The 23,560-nt window shown below is 36.1% G+C and overlaps 1 protein-coding gene across 5 annotated transcripts in view; it reads left to right on the top strand.

The window, feature by feature from the left end:
* Nucleotides 1-23,560, top strand: part of UHRF1BP1L (UHRF1 binding protein 1 like) — a 46,564-nt gene that overhangs the window by 14,046 nt on the left and 8,958 nt on the right. For 4 of the 5 annotated variants that reach the window (XM_015628566.2, XM_015628564.2, XM_015628565.1 and 1 more), the window contains 15 exons: nucleotides 420-458; nucleotides 2,931-3,022; nucleotides 4,529-4,718; nucleotides 7,662-7,802; nucleotides 8,303-8,473; nucleotides 9,745-9,925; nucleotides 11,407-11,490; nucleotides 13,611-13,793; nucleotides 13,893-14,011; nucleotides 14,809-14,950; nucleotides 15,694-15,887; nucleotides 17,826-19,324; nucleotides 19,814-19,989; nucleotides 21,304-21,440; nucleotides 22,148-22,298. In XM_015628566.2, coding sequence (XP_015484052.1) covers nucleotides 420-458; nucleotides 2,931-3,022; nucleotides 4,529-4,718; nucleotides 7,662-7,802; nucleotides 8,303-8,473; nucleotides 9,745-9,925; nucleotides 11,407-11,490; nucleotides 13,611-13,793; nucleotides 13,893-14,011; nucleotides 14,809-14,950; nucleotides 15,694-15,887; nucleotides 17,826-19,324; nucleotides 19,814-19,989; nucleotides 21,304-21,440; nucleotides 22,148-22,298 — 3,499 coding nt within the window. Of the gene's footprint in view, nucleotides 1-419; nucleotides 459-2,930; nucleotides 3,023-4,528; nucleotides 4,719-7,661; nucleotides 7,803-8,302; nucleotides 8,474-9,744; nucleotides 9,926-11,406; nucleotides 11,491-13,610; nucleotides 13,794-13,892; nucleotides 14,012-14,808; nucleotides 14,951-15,693; nucleotides 15,888-17,825; nucleotides 19,325-19,813; nucleotides 19,990-21,303; nucleotides 21,441-22,147; nucleotides 22,299-23,560 lie in introns of those variants that run through there. The other variant, XM_019006734.1, reaches the window with a different exon arrangement.

The raw sequence follows: 23,560 nt of genomic DNA, 5'->3' as shown, positions 1-23,560 counted from the left end.
GATGGGATGTTATCCTGATTTTTCTGAATTCAGTGAACTTGATGTTTTGTTGCAGGCATCCAATCAGTTGTAGGTCAGCAAAGGAAATGCAGATTTTCTTTCCTTTTAAAGGAAAGAATGTGTAAGAAATGATACTTTTTCTGTTTCTTGACAACTCACTGTTAAAGAGACAGATTCTACTTTGTTGATCTGTTTTTCTGCTCAGTGGTATGTAGATTTTGAAGTTCAAACTCTTTAACATCTAGTGTCGGCATAAAGTTACCATACAGTATGTTCAGATGAACTAAATATTTTAAAAGTAATATTATGCTGAGTTCAGAAGTTGGAAATATGATTTGTATGCCTAAAACACATTGTGTGATTTATTTTACTTTATTTTTAATATTTAATTTGCTTTAGAATAGTGTTTTCTCTTGCAGATACCATGGACAAAATTGAAAACACATCCCATCTCTTTGGTGAGTTCTGAAATAAACTTTGAAATGTACTGTGTGTAGCAGAATCTATATAAAATATTTATATAGTTCTCTTGATGTGATTCTAGAATAACTGAAACATTAACAGGCCTTTACTAAGTGTCTTCCGGGTAGCAGCAGATCACGGCAAAAGGTCTTAATGTTTTCCTTGGTAGGTTTGTGTCCTTGATCTGTGGCTTTGGTGTAATCACTGTAATGTTTGACTGTTGGCTCATTTCTCTTAAGTTTTCAGTCATTACATGTTAATTTGTGTTTACCTGAAGGGTAGTTATTTATCCAACTAACCCGTTTTACAAGTTCCTGTCTTTCCTTTGGAGCTATCTTTTCTGGGACTTTTCAGTTCTAAGTCTGTACTTCACACAGTGATCTCAGCTGTAGCAGGTTTTACACACATAACATTTATAGGGTTTTTGTAACCACTTGGGATTCAGCCTGGATATAAATAGGAGGCAAAATGCGTAAATAGGACTCAGCAACAATTAGAAGTCATGTTAATTCTTGCATTTTCTTTCATTTGTTCTTTATTTTTAAATATACTAACAACTGTAGTATTACCAGAAGTAATTTGTTTGGTGACAAATAAACTTTATCAATTGCATTTGCTTAAGAGTGAATATTCCTTTAGGTGTTGTGTTTCCCAGTCTTGCAGTGAACGTGCTTGTAATTCCTTCGTTCTGAATCAGACTTGGGAAAAACATGTTGTTTTAAATAATTGATGCATTTGCTAGTGACCCAGTTGGAATGTACTGATGTCTGTACTGCTTCTTCCTGACACCCAGAACTTGAAGTCTGGTAATGCCAAGGTGGGATGATTCAACCTCGTGGCTGTGAGATGCAACTGCCAAATTAGGAAATCGGTTTAAGCTGTGCTATTCTTAAACATGACACACTTTGACCTGCGGTAGCAAGGCGCTGTTTGCTTTGCTCCCATTGAATTTACATTAGCACCCTTTGAGGCTAACATAACTTCCAAGGCAACTTTTTTTACATAAAGGTTTCCTTGAACAAGTGCATTAAATAGGTAACAAAAGTTCACTGTCCAATGGTAGATTGTACAACAGCCGTTTTGATTTCTAAAGGAAAGTGAATTCAGTGGCCCAAGTGCCAAACCTCAGCCCTTCATTACATCACTGAACTTCTGGTATTTTGACAGGGACAGGGGAGGGGGGGCAGAATTTTTTGCTACTGAGAGTTGAATTAAGTTGGAATAGCATCCTCTGTTAGCACAGCTTACTGGGTAACTAGAACCCACTTGTCTAGCCAAAGGGCCTTTCATTTAGCTGAGTTGTCCTTTGTGAGAATCAGTCTGTTAACATAGTGGTGCATACTGTTATCTTTGTTCATCCACTTCTGGTTTTTTATGACAAACAAGATAGTTTTGAGGAGTGATTTTGGTCCCCAAGGATGATCTGCAGCAGTTTTTACTTTATCCAAATACAGTAGTTGCTAGTGAGAAAAAACATAGCTCTACATCCAGGCATTCTTTGTTACCTCTTTTTTATATTGTGCAATCTCCTTGAATCCTGCTGTTCTGTGCACTAATCATGTAGTAAAGAGAATTCTTAGAAGAATGGTCAAATATCCAAAACTGTTAGGATAACTAGGAGAAATCCTGGCTTCCCCCCACTGTCCTCAAACATAGGGATTGGATTTTTCTTGGGGTTTTTTTCTCGGTTGTTTTCAAGGCAAGATAATCATTGAGACAGCTAAAAAAAAATCAAAATGTCCAAATTTACTGTCACGTTACTGTTATATTAAAATACAGTGAAGTATAAATAAATCCAGACTAAACAGTTCATGAATTTTTTGGTTGTAGTCAGGTTCTTCTCATGGATAAGAGTAGCAGATAAAAGTGTGGAGCAAGCAGATTATGACAACAGGCATGATTAACACAATATGATAGTAATCATATTGTATAGCTAAGGCAGGTTTAATAATGAAAAATCTAAAATTGAGGACAAGGGGGTTTTTTGGTGTTTCCCTGACCTGAGGGCATAAATGGGGGAATTCAGAAGGGCTGGTAGAAAGTTAGAATTAGATGGAAAAAGTCATAACTGCTGTGCTTTGAATCAGTTTGTATTAAGTATTACCTTGAAAGAACAGCCATATAGAAATAAAATTCAGCTAACTACACATTAAAGCATGTGCATTTTGAAATGTGATTTTTGAAAATGTGTGTTGGATAAATAATACTAAGGGATCAAGAATTTAATGATCTAGAATTTGACTGGGGATGTGTTAGAAGTCAATTAAAAAAAAGAAAACGTTTTAAAAAGATAATTCTAGTGAGTTACAAAAGTTTATGGAAAAATTGACATGGTAGGAAATGTTTTATATATATTTCAGGAACAGTTCTCAAGTGGTCTTTTTCTGTTTGGATTTTTGTTCTTCATATGTTGTCTATTTACTTCGTTACCTCTAAGGTCTGCAATTTGTTTTGTTTTGTTTCTCAAGTCCTTGGATAAAGTTGTGATGGAAATGAGCACATGTGAAGAGCCACGTGCCCCTAATGGACCCTCTCCGATAGCAACTGCATCCGGGCAGAGGTCAGTGATGGTACTTACATCTAATTGGTCAAAAAGAGTTTGGAACTACATAAAACAGATCAAGTGCAAGTTTTCAGAAGTATATAGGGTTGCAGCTTGCCATTCCCATCTCCTCCAAAATTTTATTTTATTGCTTTTGTGTGAAGTAGTGCAGTGACAATGGAGCTATCCAGGCACAAGCCTGGAGAGAACATGTGAACTAGGTATGGTGCTTGCAAAGTATGTTTCAAAGGGGTAAAACTGCTATGTCATATGTTTAATTGATACGAAGTTTTTAAAAAATGGATTATGTCTTGCCTTCATCCTTTTTGGAAAACAGATGTAATATTTATGTGGGTTTTAAAAATTTTCCTTTTTTATTTGTTTTATCAAAAGAGTTTTAAGGATTGTTTGTTAGTGCAGTGTTTTATTTCCTGAATTGTTTCCTTAATAATTCCTTAATCAGCTGATTCTTACCAAGAGATTTCATGCACATTGTGTAGCCCAAAAGTTGTGCAATTTGGTGAGACAATACAATGTTACATCAGTGATTTTTTTTTTTCTCTGCACCCCAATCATTTCCTTTACATGGACTCAAAACATTTTTCTGTGTTCACCGGGAGCTTATATGCAGAGAAATAAATTTGATGATAGATTTTTTTTTCTAGTTGTTACTGCTGTTCAATGTGTAGAGGTAGTCCATGGGCTCTGTGTCTCCTAAGGTGTACTTAGCTTGAAAACCACTACCATAGAGATTTTGTGTAGAATAAAGGTTGGAAAAGGAATGACAAACCACACAAGTTTGTTTTTTTTAAACAAGCAGAAAAAAACCTAAGAAAACAAAAGGGCAGAAATTTTTCAATGTTAAAATGATATTTAATATTCAATTCTCCATACACTAATCTACAACAATCAGAACATATAAGATTTTTATTTTAAGGTTATTTGCAACAGCTTAATATTTTTCAATACTGGAATGCATGTTGATTTGCTTTCGAAGTGTAACCACCATTTGGGATGCCATTCTTAATAGAATGAAATAAAGCAAATACTTTATACTATTTTGAATATCTGAAAGCTATTATTTTTAGTGGACAAAATAATTTGGCTTATAGACATAAATACTAACCAGACTGGAATCATCATGAATTGACATGAATTGCTCCTTATGTATGCATAAAGAAGAGTAAGCTTTCTGCATAATGATATAGACTGTTTTTTTAATGTATGTATAATGACATATAATACATACATCCACATAACTTGACATGGAAGCATTGCATTAACTGTTGTACTTTGTGTAGATTGATCTTGGTCAAATATATGTTCTGTAACTATGTAGAGATGAGGATCACAGACTGAAAATTATTGTAAACTGCATCAAGTGTATTGAACAAAAGTTGTTAACTGTAGAATATGCTAGTAGCTTCATTTATTTTAATATCTGTTTCATAATTTATTTCATCTGTTTAATTTTGTGCCCTTTCACTCGGTTTATGTTTAATATGTTGGTATTTCACTTTTTAGTGAGTATGGCTTTGCTGAAAAAGTGGTAGAAGGTATTTCAGTTTCTGTGAACTCCATTATAATAAGGATTGGCGCAAAAGCCTTTAATGCTTCATTTGAACTTTCCCAACTGAGAATATATAGCGTAAATGCAAACTGGGAGCATGCTGACCTTAGATTTACCAGAATACAAGAAGCTCAACGTGGAGAGGTAAATGATTCCTTTTACTAACTTTTTTCCCTTGTTTTTGTGGTAAAGGAGGAAGCTGAATTACAACCTTTTATAGGGTAGAGAACATGCCATTACTGGGAATGGAGACATTCTCTGCTCAGTAATTTCAGTTGTTCTAGGAAAATATGTAAAAATGGTGGATGTGAGTCAATGGCCAATGTGGATGCTTAGGCAAGAACAAAGACCAGGGGAAGCAGGTATATGGTTTTCCTCCTACATTCTCTGAGTGGGTGACTATTCTAAAATGCAAACTGAGATAGACTTGAAGAGTACTGAAAGAACAAAGAATGGTATATTAAATATGGAAGGATAAGAAGTTGTGCTGGTTTTGTTATTGTTGTCGTCATTAGTAGTAGTAGTAATAATAATAACAACAACAACGATTATATTTTAATAGTTTTAACTGGCTATTTATTTGCTTGTGAGGGTATTTTCTAATAAGGATTTTCTTTTTCTAAAGCAGTTTTAAATGAAATTTAGTTAAGTTCTTGAGCAATTATTTTCTTGGAATAACTAGATCATGTGTATATATAAAAAAAGTAATAGCAGTAAAGTGTATATGTTTCTACTGTCCCTGAGAATAGCACATGGAAGTGCTGGTTTGATTACACTGTTCATTTGCCTTCTCCCAGCTAACCAAAGTTAAAGGTATACTGAGTGCAAGGGTGATTCTAAATATTGTATTCAAGGAGACTTATTTTAGCATCATACATCTGGGCCAGCTTACTCCAGAATTAAGGAGTCTTGTAGTTGATTTTTATTTAGGGAAAGAAAAGCCAAGAAAATATCAGTTAAAAATACCACAGAAGTAAGAAGTTGAAAACTATTTTTCTGAATTTTCCTTTCCTTCATTGTATATGTATTCTTATGTTCTCATGGTAGTGAAGTCTGAATGGGAAGAGTTAGTTTGACTAGATGGAGATTTGTATTGACAGGTTTTTAGATTTTGTGGTTTTTAGGAAGAATTTGATTCTGAACAGTTGTACACAACACAGTGCACAACAGAACTTTCCTTGGGAGTATGTTTCTTTTAGTGTAATTAATACCAGAAACAAATATCTAGAAATTACAGTGAATGATTTGTTAGCAGTAAGTTGCATGAAAAGGTGGAAATCCAAAACCAGTACTTTGAAGATAGCATAGCATATGCTGAACCATATATTTAGTGCATGATCATTTAGCTTTGCACTCTAGCTACATTCTTATTATAGTAAGGAGTTTCCTGAGAATACTTTTAGAAGCTTTTGATCACACTGCATCTCCTGGATGAGGAGCATAGGTACTCTGATTTTCTGCAAATAGTGTTTCAGGATGCTTTGCACTGCACTTTACATCTTGCTCACTTGACAAAGTGCATCTCCTTTCCAGACACACTGAGTATGTTTTACTTAAGTCTCTGCATATGTTCTCAGGACATATGCTGTAAGGTTTTCAAACTGACAAGAGGCGAATGACACATGAAGAATAAGACACATACTGAACAAGTTCTTCCATCTTGCTCTTTACTCATGGCTGATACTTTTTTCTTCAGAGAATAATCATAGGGTCATTAAGGTTGGAAAGACCTGCAAGATCATTGAGTCCAGCTTTTGACCAAATGTCACCATGCCCACTAAACCATAGCACTAAGTGCCATGTCCAGTCACTTCTTGAAACTCCAGGGATGGTGACTCTACCACTTCCCTAGGCAGCCCATTCCAATGCTTAACCACCTTTCTAGTGAATAAATTCTTCCTCATGTCCCTGCCTTAGCCTCCCTTGGTGCAACTTGAGGCCATTTCCTCTTGTCTTGTTGCTACTCTTGTTTCCTGCCTGGGAGAAGAGACCAACCCTCATCTTTCTGCAGTCTCCCCTCAGGCAGTTGTACAGAGCAATAAGGTCGCTTCTGAGCCTCCTTTTCTCCAGGCTAAACAGGCCTATCTCCCTCAGATGCTCCTCAGAAGACTTGTGCTCCAGACCCTTCACCTTCTCTGGACGCACTCCAGCCACCTCCATGTCTGTGCTGTGGTGAGGGGTCCAGAACTGAACAGTCATTCTCCCCAGCCTGCAATGCTGCCTGCACTTGTTATGACCCAAGTGCAGGACCTGGCACCTGGCCTTGTTGAACATCATAAAATTACCCTCGGCCCATCAATCCAAACTGTCCAGATCCCCTCCAGTGCTTCCTACCCTCCAGCAGATCAACACTCTCCTAGCTTAGTGTTGTCTGTGAACCTACTGAAGGAACTTGATCCCATCATCCAAATCATGTAAGAAGGTGTTTTGGATAAACTAGAATTACAGATTTTCCCTGTCCTGTTTTTCCCTGATGTCCTGTTCATTTGATGTGCTCCATGATGTTCCTGCTGGACAGTCACTCATTTTTCCATATTTGATTTTCAGTTTCTAGCTGTACTTGATGCTCTTGCATCATTATTCTAACATTTGCTTGCTGTGTCTTCTAGAAATGCATTTAGTGTATTCAAAGCTTGTGGGGTCTACATGGCATCCAGTGTGCTCAATGTTTAACTTTCTCTTTTAATTGAAATAAAATACTCTAAAAAAACTTCTATCATGTAGCTTTGCTTCCCTCCCTACTCTTTTCTTATTTAACATTTTGAAACTAAAGTACATTAATAATTTTTTCCCTCTCCCAAGCAGCCTTCTATGCAATAGTTGTGACCTTTATTTTCTTCTGAATATTTTAAATGCTGCTTGTTACCTCAGCGTGCTTGGAAGTAGCTTAATGTTTCTGTGACAAGCAAGGTGAAGGCTTCCTGACACATTTAGGTGGAATAACAAGTGAGTTGTATTTGTTCTGTTTGGCTCATGTGGGTTTGTGTGTACATATGTACAGATGTATACATATACATGCACAGGGCTAGATGCAAGTAACTGTCATATTGCATCATGGTGTTTTTCTTTTTTTTTCTGTCTTTAAAGGTTTTGACTTTTAAAGAGATCAACTGGCAGATGATCAGAATAGAAGCTGATGCAATCCAGAGTTCTAAGCATGAAATCATGAGTGCTCCAGTTCGACTGATTACTAACCAATCAAAAATTAGGGTCACGCTTAAAAGAAGGGTAAACTTGAAACATTTGAAGTCTTATTTTATTTTTTATTTTGTAACTCATGCTCTTAATGCATGCATGCATATAGTAAAGATTTTAAATTTAGGCCATACTGAATGTAGAATTCCCTGAACTAAATTTATTATAACATGTAACTGGTAAGACTATTATAGAGTTTACAAGAAAAACTGCAGGCAGGTTTGAAAATGAAAACCTTATGCAGGTCCTGTTAATAAAATGGTTTGATCTCCAGAGCTTTGTTTATGATGGTGCTTGTTGTTTAAGCTCTCTAGATTCAGGTAATATACAACTTACATTTAGAGAAATGCAGCAGTTTAATATCTGGTGCATGCCAAATACATAGAGTGAGGCATAAATATACTGTGTCTTAGGTACTTCTTAGTTAATGAGAGGAATGAAATTTAAAATAAAAATAGTTTGTTACTGCTTTTTGCATGCAGCTTTTCTTTACCCTCTGTATAGTTCAACTTCTTTAAATTTTTATTTTATAGTTAAAGGACTGTAATGTTGTGGCATCCAAACTGGTTCTGATTCTGGATGATTTGCTGTGGGTTTTGACTGATTCCCAATTGAAAGCCATGGTGCAGTATGCCAAATCTCTTAGTGAAGCCATAGAGAAATCAGCAGAACAGAGGAAAAGCTTGGCTTCTGAAACAGCCCAGGTATGAGAACTGATTGCCCCACTGTATCGTTATCAGGTGTTCTACAATACAACACAGTGTGGTTACTTTTGTTATTTTAGAGAATGTTCAATTATTCATTTTCATTCAGCTGTATATCTTAAATTACATTGGGAATGAATCGTAGTTTAAATAGGCTTGATTTTGCAAGATTTTGTGTTTTGATGTTAGCTGCAGAATATGGAAGAAGTTTTATATCTTTATGCATGTACAGAGTATTTAGGCTTCTGTATTTACTTAACTCTTTATTGACTGTTTAGTAAATCTGTTCTCCAAATATTTTATGGTTATGAATGTAAATAATTAAGGCACAATAAGGTAGCCTTAATGTGTAGGTAGATATGCTTACTATAATAATTTAAAGTGTTTGTCCATTTTCTCATGGTATTGAAAAATTAGGTTTTAAGAGCTTACCTTCATGCAGCTTTCATTGGAATACATAGTGAAAACCAATTCTGCTTTAAATATTATTTCTGCTTGAGTATCTGCTATTGATGCTGCATGTAAATATTGGTGTACTTCAGCACATAGAGCAGGATAGACCAACTGGGCCTTGTGAGTGTTGAGGGGAGGCACCTCTTCTTGTCTGTGAAGCAGCAGGACAAGTACACTGATAGAAGATAAGTGCTGTAAAGTAAAATATGATTGATTACTGAGTACAGTCAGTTGTTGAGAGTCTCTTAGAATAAAAGCCAGTGTACTGTAACAGGGAATTCAGTTCTTGTGCTGGCCCTGATGCTTTATGCTGTGGTGTGAAGGTTTAGCCACAGCAATCTAATGGTTACCTGCTCTTGAGTAGGGAGGTTCTGATTCTTCAGTGCTGTACTTGCATCTCCCCTGTTCTCTGACACTGGCAAACTCATGTGTGACCCTATTGTGATGTAGCCTGAGGAGCTAAATTAGCAGAAAGGAGCCCACTGTTGGTTTAGTTCCCTGAACAGCTTGCAACGAAAGTTAGAAAAATGCCAATGCTGCAAGTGGCAGGAGTGTAAGGAAGTGTGAGGAATGGAGAGAATGGGGAATTCACTGGTGCTGCAGTACATTGCACACATCCATTAGCTCAACTTAGCTTTATTCTAAAACAGTAAAAACACCTAAATCTCTGTAGTGATCCAATGGGGAATGCATGTCGTGCAGATTTTTCCTTGTTTCAAATGCCTGATTTGTGTAAATAGATGGATACTTATTGAAAGAAACAATATCAATTATAATATCAATTATAAATTGATGTGGTTGACTAAATTTTTTTTCAGAGCTCTGCCCCTGCACCCAGCTCCCAGCAGGTGAAAGCGCACCAGACAACAGCAGCACCTGATCAAAATGATGCAATAGTAAAGTTGTTTAATGATTTTGATGTTAAGGAAACTTCTTATCACTTAGTAATTTCCCACTTGGACCTACATATATGTGATGATATCCATTCTAAAGAAAAAGGTAATTTTTTTAAAGTAGCATGTCTGTGAATCATAATCATCTTTGGGGAGACATATTGAGGAATATAGTGAGACAAAAGTAATACAAGAAATTCAAGAGACTTTAGTTCAGAGGAATAGTTAGAATTGTCTCCAGTATCTGTGGACTCATGTAAAACTCTTTAGGTGGCTCTGTCAGGATAACATTTCATTATTAAGTGTAATTATTTTAGAATAAGTGCAAAACCTAAGAGTGTTAGCACCTTCTGTGCCTTTTCTTTTTCTAGGAACTGATTCTTTCAGTCAGATTGTTACTGCTGCATTTTTTTCTAAGTTAACTGGTTATGAAGAATGCAGTGGCAACATTCTTGTGGCTTGAAGGGGTCACTATACAATCTGCTTCTGTAATACTCTTATAAATACAGAGCAATAAAAGAGCAGTCCTCTTTGTTTTACTAATTTAGAAAATTTGGTATGGTCTGTGGCATATGGAAAGAATGGAACAATAAAAGAGCAGTCCTCTTTGTTTTACTAATTTAGAAAATTTGGTATGGTCTGTGGCACATGGAAAGAATGGAACAATAAAAGAGCAGTCCTCTTTGTTTTACTAATTTAGAAAATTTGGTATGGTCTGTGGCACATGGAAAGAATGGAACAAGTGTCCTGTGACCTTACAATATTGTGTGTAAATCTTGTACTGCTTCTTTTTAACAAAAGCTTATTGCATGTAGTTATTTTTAGAATCAGAAAAAAAAAGAAGATAAATAAGGGCACTTTTTTCATGCCTTTTAAAAGTGATCACAGGAGACTAAGATATTAGTGTGTATTCAAGAAACTGGCTAGTCCCTGAAAAATTTATGGAAATATACAAGGTCTGCTGAAGAAGAGCATGAAAAACATAGGGCTTATCAAATGCATTTCCTTGATTAGGGAAGACACTTTCAGAGCAGCAGAGCATAAGGTTCACTGGCTAGAGACATATTTCCTTACATGCAGTGTATCTATGGCAGTTGGAATTTATCACTCCTAGTGAGATTTTTTTATTGGTCCTTTATTTTTAGCCATGAAGTTTAAATTTAACAGTGGAAAAAGTCAGAAGAGATGATTCTCAGAAGACCTCTTTACTGCAATATTTGTCAAAATTATATTATATAGTATTCTTGAAAGTAAATGTTGACTTCAAAGACTGATCATAATCATATATTCAGTGTAAGAAGTTTTGTTTCAGAAAAACTGCAGTAATATGTTTTCAAAGTGTTGTCTTTTTAATATCATTGAAAACAGTATGCAATTTGTAAGTAATGACTGACTTTGGAATTATAATCTTTAGAAACCAATGAAGACTATCTGAATGAAAATTTTGAGGGGAGATAATGAGGTTGTAAGGAGAGACAGTAAAGGGAAGAAAGTAGTAGCTGTTAGGTGTTTAAAGGATTACAGCAACATGAGAACTGACATGCTAAATGCAATGTCCACAGAGCCAAGCATTGTCTTGTTTTACAGACCCAAACAGACGTGTTACAGGAGGGGCCATGCAGCTTTCCTTCAGCTATTTAACAGTGGACTACTATCCATTTCACAAAGCAGGTATGAAAGTGAGCATTTCATGAATTACCTGTGACTGAAACTATCTTCCTTGAATGCTAAAATGCTACATGTATACATCTTGGATAATTGTGCTCAAACCATTTGAAACACACCTTTTTACTTACTTCTGTATACAAAAAAACAAACAACAAAAGCAACAACCTGGGAACCAATTTAATTTCTGCAAATTAGCTGTTTTAGGTCAAATGCTTTTCACTGTTTTCTTTGGTCAGCAAAATAGTGTTTACACATTTCTGACATGAAGAGAATTTTGTGGTGACAGAGGAATGCAGTATTACATATTTAAAATTCAGTAATCGGATATTTGCAAGAATCAATCTGTTAGATTTTTTTAATATATAGAAATCTATAATTTTATGTCCACTTCCAATCAGTGTTTTGCTTTTTATGTTATTTTGCTGAACAAGAATCTCAGTGTGTAGAGGTTAAATTATGTAGCCTTTTGTTAAGAAATGTTATTTAAAAAAGATAGCAATTTCCAAAGACATGTTTCTTACAAATAAAATATTTACCATAAATGATTTCTAGTAGAAATCTAAAAAATTTAAAAGAGGATACATTACAAAGCATGTGACAAGAAAGAGGGTCTGATCAGCTTCCTAATTAGATGGTCTGGAGCAGAAATCCACGTCATCATCCATGCTGGTCTGTCCTCTACTCTCAACCTGTAAACTCTCAGTTGGCTGACGATCCATCCCAAGGCTGAGCTCCATCTGTTCCCACCGGTCTTGCCCTGCACGCCCTCTTGTGCTCCCCAAAAGCCCGTGTTCATGCCTTGCAGCATTTCAGCTGTGTGTGCTGTCTCACCACCTGTCTGTGATCCTGATGAGATCACAGCCCTGCAGACAGCAGTGTGGTTGCCCTGCTCCCACATAATGCTGCATGTATTAGTGTTCATGCACTTCAGAGAGGCAGCTGCACAAACTGACTTCCCAGAAGGGGAATTAGAGCTTTCCCTATGGTGTTGCTAACCAAGTCCTGTAGGTCCTTTGGAGTCTGTGTGCATGTGCTTGGAGTAACCCCGTGCTAGCTCTGTTTTGGAGAATCCCAGTGTCATGGACTTCAGTCTAATGCATCTTTGTCCTGCTGTTCCCTTTCTGGTTTCTTCCCTGTTCCTTTATCTTCTTCCTTAGCTATAAAAATGATAATAACTGACAAAGATAATTGTGCAGAAGAGGGGTGGGGGAAAATGTCTTCTCTTGTTATAGACCCCACCCTAAACATCCATTTCATGCTGCAATATTTGCATTTAGACGTGAAATAACATTTTTTTCCAAAGTAATTTTCCTATTTTAATAGCAAACGTATTTGCTCATCCCCAGTATAAGTATCCAAAAATTCATTAAGTCACAGATAAAGTAAATTTTCACATGGTAGTATTTAAAGAATGATGTACCAACTGAAAGAAGTTATTGCATCCTTATTATTGAACAGGTTAGTAGAATGCCTTTACAGGGACTACTTGAAGATATCACAACTTCTTTCAGAGGTTTGAGTGCTTGACCAATAGAAACATGTTGGAATTGAAAAAAGGAACAAAAGAATTTCCAGTGGGATTGATTTTTAAGGCTGTGTGTGCTGCAGCACTTCTTGAACTTACCTTGTTGTTTGTGTGCCATAAAGGTGCTAGAGAACCAAGACAAAAAGAATACATTTCTGGAAAGGGACCAGGAACGTCTTAGGACACAGTTCTGGCAGGAAAGATAAGCTTGGAAAAAGTGAGCATGAGAACATCGTTCTGTTACTTGCTCTCACTTTTTTTTTTCAATTGAACATTTTTTTGCATGTTCTCACATATGACATTAATGTGTCATAAGATTTCTCTGAACTGAAAATATCCAATGATGTTTTGAGTGTTAGTGGTGTTATAAGGCAGCTGGCAATGCTATATTCTGAGTGATTTCGTGAAGTGCTGAGACTTGGTTTATGGAATATATAACTTCTGTTTTAACGTCTGGTATGACTGCTGTTGTTCTATAATTACAGCATGCAATGAGCTTATAGTTCAAAGAATACTTGTGAAATAGTGGAAACTTTTAATCCTGTTAAAAGGAAAATTTCAAATGAGCTAATATTTTCCCCATTTCTCTTATTTTCAGGAGATGGCTGTGATCACTGGATGCATTACAGTGATGCCACTAAAACCAGAAGTGGATGGGCCAAAGAATTATTAAATGAATTCAAAAGCAATGTTGAATTGCTTAAGCAGGCTGTGAAGGATCAGGTCATAGATTCTCCTCCCAAATCACCACCTGCTCTATCTCCTCAGAACCTACAAACAGGTATTTTGTTTACATCACTAATTCTCTACTTCCAGGAAATAATTAAACTATGAAAAAAAGTGTTCTTTTCAATAATTCCATCACTATTCTTTCTTGCAGGCAAGGAACAGATACCAAAAGGAACATCTAGGGCTTCCTCTGTATCTTCCCAGCAACCAAAGGGCAAACTGATGTCTAGTCCCATTGTGGTTAGACTTGCAGATTTCAATATATATCAGGTACATTTCTTTTAAGTTAGTAAAACTGGTGTTACTCCACCCTTGACTGTTATGTAACTGTGGTTTTTAAGGGACAGTATGAAGCCCATTGAAATTAATGAGTCTTTCCATTTATTATTGGATTCGACCTTTATTGACCTGCTTCTGCTTTGTTAAAATAGTGATCCTATCGCAATTGTGTTGGATCTAAGTTCTATTGTTCTCCAAATTATGAATTTGGAATTGAAATTCAATCTTTTCATTGTATGATCTTATGTGCCCAGTATTTTAATATGTGGTTTTGTATATCATGCTTTTCTTATTATATTTTTCAAAGTACATTAAAAACCGTTAAGAAGTTTTATTAGGTTTTTAAAATCTTTTTCCAGCCACTCTGTCTCCAGTGATACTTTGAGCAGACACTTTGACCATTTCCATCCCCCTCCCCTTTGTTAGAATAAGTAGATTTAGGTGCTTGTTGGGGTCCAAATTGACTATTCTGGGGCAAGTGAACTAGAGAAGCATGTCTCCATTAGGCAGAATGGTAGTGATGTGGGAGGATATACTCTAAGTTTCAGGTCCTAACAAAAATGTTTAGTGTGTGTCCTTTATCATTGTGATTTCTGCTTGCTTTTTTTCTAATTTCCAACACTATTCTGCCATATCACTTCTGGTTTTGTGGGAGATTGCTGATTGTTGCTGGGAGCCTACACCCAAGAGCAGTGGAACCTCAATAGGGACAGTACTGTGCAACTGCAAATGCTTAATCATTCATAAGAATGTAATGTGTTAATGAAATAATCTTTCATCTTTTACAGGTTTCAACAGCAGACCAGTGTCGTTCTTCCCCTAAAGCTCTGATCTCTTGCAATAAAAAGTCACTGTATCTTCCACCAGAAATGCCAGCTATTCATATTGAATTCACTGAATATTATTACCCAGATGGAAAGGACTTTCCTAGTAAGACTTCCTTTTTTTTTTTTTTTTTTTTTTTTTTTTTTTTTTGTACTGAAGCATAAATTTTGTGTGTTACTTTCACCTTTGTGAAGCTTCAAGCTCAGAAATAGGTAATGGCTTTCTAAAATGGATAGAGCACAAGACTGCTCCACTTCCACAGTGCTTGCTCCTGGCAAACTCCTGTTAATACTGTTTTTTATAAACATGGTTTTTCAGTCTGAAAACACTTGCAGCATTTTTACTGGCACATGAATTATTCATTCTCCAGCATCCACATATTGTTTCTGCAGTTTCACTGTCTGACTACATAAAAGAACTCCAACTATTGCAGTAATACCTGAAATATAATGAAGAGCTGCTGGAGTTATTTGTAGGAATGTGTTCTGTGGCTGGCCTTTTTTTATATACAGAAATGCTAGTGGATTTCTTGGGGATGGAACTTGAGGACAGCAAATTTCTGTGGTCTTGCCCTTCCTCTGTAATGAGACTATTCTCCCCATTTCTTCAGACTTAATTCTATTCTTAGTTACTAGAATTCAGTCACTTGCTTGGAATGAGAGAAATAGACATCACTTCAAGTATCTCTTAACAATTAATTCTTCCTTGAGACTAAAGGACCAGGTTCTTTCTTTCATGAAAAGTAGTGGTAAAAATATAAGTTTATAGAAAGAAAATAAAAACCAAAGAAAAACCAACCCATAAACTTTTTACTTCTTCTCATGGTTTTGTTTTCTTTTCTCTTTTAGTTCCATGCCCAAATTTGTATGGCCAGCTGAATGCTTTACAGTTCACCCTGGATCAGAGAAGTATTCTTTGGCTAAACCAGTTTGTATTGGATTTGAAACAAAGTCTTATTCAGTTCATGGCCATGTACAAGTTAAATGACAATTCAAAATCAGATGAACATGTTGATGTGAGAGTGGATGGACTAATGTTAAAGGTATGCTGTCATTGAGTGAGGGTTTTGTGCTTCCTTGGAAGAATATTTCTTCTCTTATTCTCTTACAAATACCTAAATGAATGAAGAAATGCTTCTCTAAAAGAATATGATTGTTTGAAGACGGGCATCTTGTTTCCTGTACTCCTTCATCTGAGTTCTGATATTTTGGTTTTGATATTTGGGTGTTTAGGTTTTGTATTGAAGATCTGAGTGGGAGTACTAACAAATTATTTCCCTGTGGTCAGTGAACTTGACGTAGCAGAACTAAAAAGAAATTGAGCACTAAAGTAAAAATAACTAGTGAAAAATTAATATTTGTACTCTATATCAATGCAAGGGCCCTCCCTTGTTCTTCTGGTTGTATTATATCAAAACTCTTTCGTTTTGTTGGTGAATGCCCTAGCGTAAAGAAAGCGGTTCTCCTGAAGGTTTATTTCCTTCTCCAAAACCCATTCTCACCATTTTCTGTTTCATGCTGGCTGTTGGTGTAGTTCAGGTACATGAGTTCTCTGTACTCTTATTCCAGAGGAGTGTTGCTTGTTAACACAGCTGAACATCGAATTTGTGTTTCCCTTGTCTTCTCCTTCTTTGTAAAAAAAGGATTATTGAGAAGATAAATTTCTCATTCATCTCCTGTTTGCACTGGGCATTTCATTGGTTTCCAAGGTTCAGAGGTGAACAAAACAATTCTTTTCAGTGGTACCCACAGCAGGTTTCAAGAGTTCTAAAAAGTCAGCATATGGACCAAGGGTTATCTTTCTTAAGCTCTTGCTACGTTCTTAATGGAACTTTACAAGGACATGGTTTGTACTGAATAAAAACAGTTATTAACAGCAAACAACTGGAAATCTGCAAATATAGATTGATCTGATATTGAATTATTACATGTGAAATGCCTACTAAACTACAAGAGGATAAAAGTATTCTTGATTCTCAAACCTTGATTCATATTAATTATGTCACCCCTGTATTAAAAGCATTATTTTTATTCTAGAAAATGATGAATTGATGTTTACATAGCATATAGTCAATTATTTTATTTGGTTATTTGTTTCTGAATCCTTATATTTAAATGAGGAAGCTTCATTACCTTTTAAGTGAAATGAGGAAGTTTTCATTACCTTTTGCCATTACCCCTTTAAGTGTCTTTCGGAATGCTTTTTTTACTCCTGCTTTATAGATTCATAATGGAGATATTGTGATAGAAGGCAGTTTCACTGATATTTGCAAAATAAGAGTGGCCAAGGTTCATGTTAACAATTTAAGATTCAGGATTTGGCATAAAATATGTTTACTTTAAAATATGCACTAAAATTATGCAGGTGAAATACCGTGTATTGAAATATTTTGTTGTTCTTTAGGAGTTGAAGTATATTATTATTTTCCTGATGAAACAAATGTATTATGATTATCAAATAATTGTCAAGAATACCTGATCTATATTCTGTGATATTAAGAATATTAGGTGCATTAGCACATTAAACTGTTTGCTTATATCTTAACATAGAAATAAAATACTGTAGTACTCATTATGGTGAAAAACCCTATCTGACATGCCGGACTGAACTCCAAATTATAATTCTTTGTTTTCCAAAGCTGTACATTTTGGAAACACTTGAAGAAACTTTCTACTAAGCTGCTTGAGTTGAAGAAATGAGCCACTTCAGCCTAATACAGTTGAACTAAATTTAAGACCTTCAGATAATAAATACGTTTTGTACAAATATTGATACCACAGCATCCTTCTTAAAAATGAGAGAAAACATAAATCATAGTCTGTGAGCCTGACACTGTTCTGTGTCACTGTACTTGATTTCCCATAAAACTGTAATTATATTCCTTTGTATAAACTGTTACGGCTATAATTTTGTTTCTTTAATTGTATACCTTCTTAATCTACATATTTTTAACTAGACAAAATCTATTTCTCCCTTTCAGATCATAATCCCATTTGAAAACAAGCCTGAAATTCATAAAGATCAACCTCGTGCACTTTCCATTCAAAGTTCAGAGATGATTGCTACAAATACCAGATGCTCACCAAACTGCAGACACTCTGATCTAGAAGCTTTGTTTCAGAACTTCAAGGACTCCGAATTTTTCAGTAGAACTTTCACCACTTTTCCTAAGTCCCCCAAAAATTTTAATCTTTTACATCCAATCTTCCAGAGACACGCTCATGAACAAGATACCAAAATGCATGATGTTTATAAAGGTTACATCATCCCAGAATTGAATAAATACGCATTAAAGACATCTGCAGCTACTGATGTTTGGGCCGTGCATTTTTCCCAGTTTTGGGTAGATTACGAAGGAACGAAAAGCGGGAAAGGCCGGCCAATAAACTTTGTGGACTCCTTCCCACTTTCACTTTGGATTTGCCAGCCAATAAGATTTGCAAAGTCACAAAAAGAGCTGGTAACCCATAATCAGTCAGCCTTGAACATTCCAAAAAGTGAATCTAGTGATCTCTCTAGTAGATTGCAACGTAAGAAACTTCTAAAGGAGTATTACAGCAGTGAGATGGAGCCCTCAACCAATGGCATTCAAATGTCTGAGACTTCAGGAGCGCTTTCTGAAAGCTCTTCCTCCGATGCAGATGTAAATGTTCTTGTCCATGTTCAAAAACATGTAAGCGTGCAGATCAATCACTACCAGTACCTTTTTTTGCTATTTCTCCATGAATCTCTTGTATTGCTACTGGAAAACTTAAGGAATGACGTAGAGGCAGTGACAGGAAGACCTGCAAAGCAAACAGATGTCTGCATTGGGATTCTACTGAAAAGTGCAGAAGTAGCCTTACTGCTCCATCCGGTGACTCAGGGAAACCCTTGTAAATCTCCTCTTGAGGAGGAAGGAGGTCCCGTGGCATCAGAACTCTCCCCTGTGGGAAATGGGGAAACTCTTACTTCAGAAAGTAAATTAGTTGGTAGTAAGGTAGTGGAAGCTGGTATTACTAATTTTGGTTATGTAAATGACTGCAAGCCTCTGAATGCCGAAGTTAATAAAGGAATTTTGATAGATCCTCTTTTGTTTAAATCAGACAGTAATATGGATTTTCAGAAAGCAATGTCATTTTCCGATGATGCATCAGATAAAGGTTTGGGAGATACAAGTGAAGGAGCAAGCAGTGGACTTTTTAGTAGAAGTGATTCAGAAGAGGTCTGTGGACCTCTAAGTGAGAAAAGTAGTTTGAATCCTAGGGATTCGGTGTCCATTCTAAATAAGAGAGAAGATTCTACTGAATTTTTCATTGATAAAGAGGATGACAGAAACATATTCTCAAATAAGTTAAATGAACAGGAAGGCACAACTGAAGGCTGTCCTAACCAAGTCACTGACTTGGAAACAGAAACTGCCTTAGAATCTGAAGAGCTTGAAATCAACAAAGAGAAAGTGACTTCAGTTAAAATGTTTGCATCCCAGCCTTCTTCAAGGTATAGAAGATTTAATACTAAATCAGTTTTCCTAGTCATTGAAAATATTTATCAATCTTGTTTGCCGCAGACTTCTAGTATTTTTAGCAGTCAGGGTGGGAACATCTTAGGAGTTGGACTCGATCCTTCCAACTCAGGCTGTTCTGTGATTCTGTGCTCTAGTAGATGAAAAGTTTTAAAGCATGTAAGAAGTTATGCAGTATCCAGCATTCAATGAAAGTTAAAATGAAGCATTAGCCAATTGATTTAAACTATATGTTTTCAGTTTAAATGTTAGGAAATGTGTATTGAGAGAAGTATTGACACAAATACCTAGATGAATGTATATTGTTTCTAGATTTACTTCTTTTACTTAGCAAAGGATACTTGAATAATCAGATTTTTTTCTTTTATATCTTGCCTGGTTTAGAGAAAAAAAATTCAAAGTAACTTCTATGTATTTCCTTTAATTTTAAATAATAATGTCCTCATATCTTTTTGTTTTAAAAGTGCTAAGCCTAAGGAACGTTGCTCATCCAACCTCCCTGCATTCTCTGTTTCTTACAAAAATATGAAGAGAAGTCCTTCACAAGTCTCTCTGGACACCATCTCTATTGATAGTATGATGTTAGAGGATCATTTGATAGAGAGTGATGGAAGTGATAGTCAAAGCTTTCTGGAGAAAGGTAAGTTGTTGGTTTAATAAAATATTTTTAAGCAATACATGAAAATGTTGTTTGTTGTTAAAGTCCTGCTCAAAAGGATTCTAGTCCAGCAAATCCTGGATACTTTACAAGACTATTTCTGTTACCTTCACCAGTAATATGAAGTGTATTCACCATATGTCTTTTCAGGGGAAAGGGATAATGTGTGCTACTTAAGCAGCACTATTTAATTTTAACACTGCTTAATTTTTCTCTCTTAAGGAAAGTAAGAGCATTGAAGTGCTGTGTTGCAAATCTGAATTAAGGAAAACTTGTTTCTTGCTGTGCTTAAATGCAACTGCTTTGGCTGCAAGTACTTACAGGTTGTAGCCTGAATCAGTGTTACACTTGAAGTGGTAAAGAAGCTTTCATTTTAGAAGTGGATGAAAAAGAAATGAGTTTTCACTAATGCTCACTGTGCTAATTACCAGGCAGATAGATTTTGTAGTCTCCTTGCAGTTCACCCCTTGAGGAGTAGTTCCCAGCTATTGACTGCCTGATAGCAGGTATTTGTCCAATTTTTGCTCATCTGTGCATATACTGATGAAATAATTTTCTCATGTAAGGAAATAGAGTAAGAAGACCTTATTGCTACCTCTTTTCTGATAATTCTAATTTGCATGAAGACTGACTATTTTTTTTCTGTAGGATTTCTCTTCAGTCTAGAGCAATAATGAGAAGACTGCTACACTTGCAAGCCTGTTACATATTTGAATTGTAGGAGTATTCCTACATGTGCTTATGTGGGAGTATGCCATAAAATAAATTTTCCATTTTAAATAACCTTTATATATCTTTTTAGCTTGTTCAGCAATATTTAACTGTAGATTAAGTATGCTTTCCATTTGTCAAGGAAACACTATCGTGATTGCTCTAATGAAAAGATATGTAGCTTACTTCTCTAAATATACAAGCATCTGCTCTAAAGGCACTGTGCAGTATTTTAGATACACAACTTGGATTTTTTTTTTCCAACTGGGTCACATTTATATTATTTGATTTGGAAGACTAAAAAATGCCTTCACAGTTTTTTTTTAACAGTGCATGCAGAGTGCGGGTTTGGTTCTGTCACAATATGCTGCTTTACTTTTGATTAGCATCTAGAACTTCCCTCTTTGTAAGAGGAATGGATTTGGCAGTTCAGTCATAGATATTTCCTTAATAAGCCATTCAGCTCATGTTAAAAAATGAGTTAATGTGTGCATACACTAACAGACACTGACTTTATTCTTAATGTAGGAGTGATTCAGATTATGCTGTGCTAACTTTGCCTTTTTTCTGATATAAATATGGAAGGTATTACAGCCACAAACTATCAAAGTCCATCAGAAAATGTCCATGAAGGAGGCACAGTGATTGAAAATTGTGATGGGTCATCTCCAGATGCCATGAGTGCTGCTTCAGAAAATGCCCATGAGCCTAGTGAAGAAATGGTAATATTATTGTATTTCATTAGAATACATGATTCCATAAATTAAACCTTAAAACAGAACTAAAATGGCTTCTTTTAGAGGTAATTTTTCAAGTCATTAGAAAAATGAACCCAAAATAGCAGTAACGATGATGAACACATATCTTCTGATACCAAAGCTGCCTTTAAACTGGCTTCTACTTATTTTTTAAAAATACTGCAACCCAGTAATTAGAGAAATGGGCTGACCACTATGCAGATAGCCAAAGTTTAGTAGCCTATCCTAGCTTTTTAACCTGGTCTGATTCAACACTGCAAGTGCTTGGTTGTGCTTATGAAATGCCTGAAGTTGAATGCAGTTGTAGGTAATGTCAGATACCTGACATTTCAGGTATCACGTAGGTAATGTGCTTCTCTGTCAGAGTAAGGAAACTCTGTATCACATCCATGGCTTTTCTAGCCAGTTCTGAGTTGGTGTCAGTGGGGTATGAATACAAGTGTCTGTCTTTGGGCAGGCTGTTGAGCAATCCATTATAAAGCCAATGTGTACAAAAGGAAAAGAAGAAGAAAATGAGAAAACTTTGTGCTTCTGTGAGCACAGATACAGAGGGATTGGATACAGAGGGATTTTTTCCTTTTGTGATGGAAAAGGTTTAGACATCCCTTACAAACAATCATTGTAAATTCATTCTATAGTCTTACATTGTTTTATTTGGGTTTTGTTGACAGATGTCTGTTGTGGTTTTTCAAGTATTTGGTGTTAATGGTGAAATTGACATCAGAGGAGAAGACACAGAAATATGCTTACAGGTCAACCAAGTGATACCGAACCAACTAGGAAATATTGGTGTTCGACAATATCAGTGCAACAGAACTGTTGGTAAGAACTGACAATTCAGGATGGTGAAACTGGAGCTGGAAGCATTTGTTCTAAGTAAATAAAAATGCAAACAAAGTTTTATGTTAGACTAGCATCCCTTTTATGCTGGTTTAGATCTCTGTTTTCTTTCTTCATTGCCATACACTAAAAAGGAAGAATAAGTAAATAGAACTTGTGTATGATCGTGTGGGTAGAAAGGTGTATTGCATTGAATTATGGTCATTAGTTTGCTTTTTTGAAAATGAAGTAAGCTACATTATGTGCTACATTATGTACATTTTGGTTGGGGTAGAATTAATTATCTTCATAGTGACTGGTATGGGGCTGTGGTTTTGGATTTTTTCCCTATTAAACTGTCTTTATTTTAAGCCACAAGTTTTCTGGATTTACCCTTCCAATTCTCTCCCCAATCCCACTGGTGGTGGAGTGAGATGCTGTGTGGGGCCTAGTTGGCCTGGCTGCTGGCAAGGTGGAACCACACCACCTTCCATTGTGTTATGGTTTCAGAAAGATGGAACTCCCTTATGACTCTAATAGTATTTTACTTAATGTACCTTACTTTGAAGGAATGTTTCTTTTTTTCAAGATCAGTTTCTCTAGATTAAATGACACACACAGTTTAATCAGGTTTATAATATGTGATTTAAGAAAAATTAAAGAATTTTTCGCTGTCAGGAAATATGAGTTTTAAAGACAGACAACTGGTTTTGGTTTGGTTTGTGTTTTTTGTTTGTTTTTGGGGGGTTTGGTGTTTGGTTGGTTTTTTGTTTATTTTGATCTTAATACAAAGAGTGTAGTTTCAAGCCAGATATTTGCACAGCTAGATCAACCAGTGTCTTGTCAGACACTTTGCTCCCCTCTGCCAGCCTTCTACATGGATTGCTGGATGTAAGCTCTGTTACACTGTAGGGTTTTTGGGGGAGATCCCAGACGCACCTGCTTCTGGTTCAGCTCCTTTCCCAGGAAATAGCTGTAGCAGCTGTTGGCTGCCACTTTTTTTATTCCAACCTTCTATCAGCATGGTTTTTGTTCAGGAGGTGCTTCAGAGGTGGTACAGCCTCTGATGCCCTGGCTAAAGAACCCATTTACTGGTAAGCTGAGCCACTGCCAGCAGCTGCTGCCTGAGCAGCTGTTGCATGGTGTTGTATTCAAGCATCTGAAGGCTAGGAGAAGGTCCAGCAGGGAGGACTCATGGCTGACCTTCAGATCATGCAGCAGGCAGATTGATTCCTGGTTATCTGCCATATCCTCTGTAAAAGCCA

Source organism: Parus major, chromosome 1A, assembly GCF_001522545.3.
Source record: "Parus major isolate Abel chromosome 1A, Parus_major1.1, whole genome shotgun sequence".
Lineage (NCBI taxonomy): Eukaryota > Metazoa > Chordata > Aves > Passeriformes > Paridae > Parus > Parus major.
The sequence above is the reverse complement of the archived record's forward strand: the minus strand, read 5'-3'. Positions and strand labels throughout refer to the sequence as shown.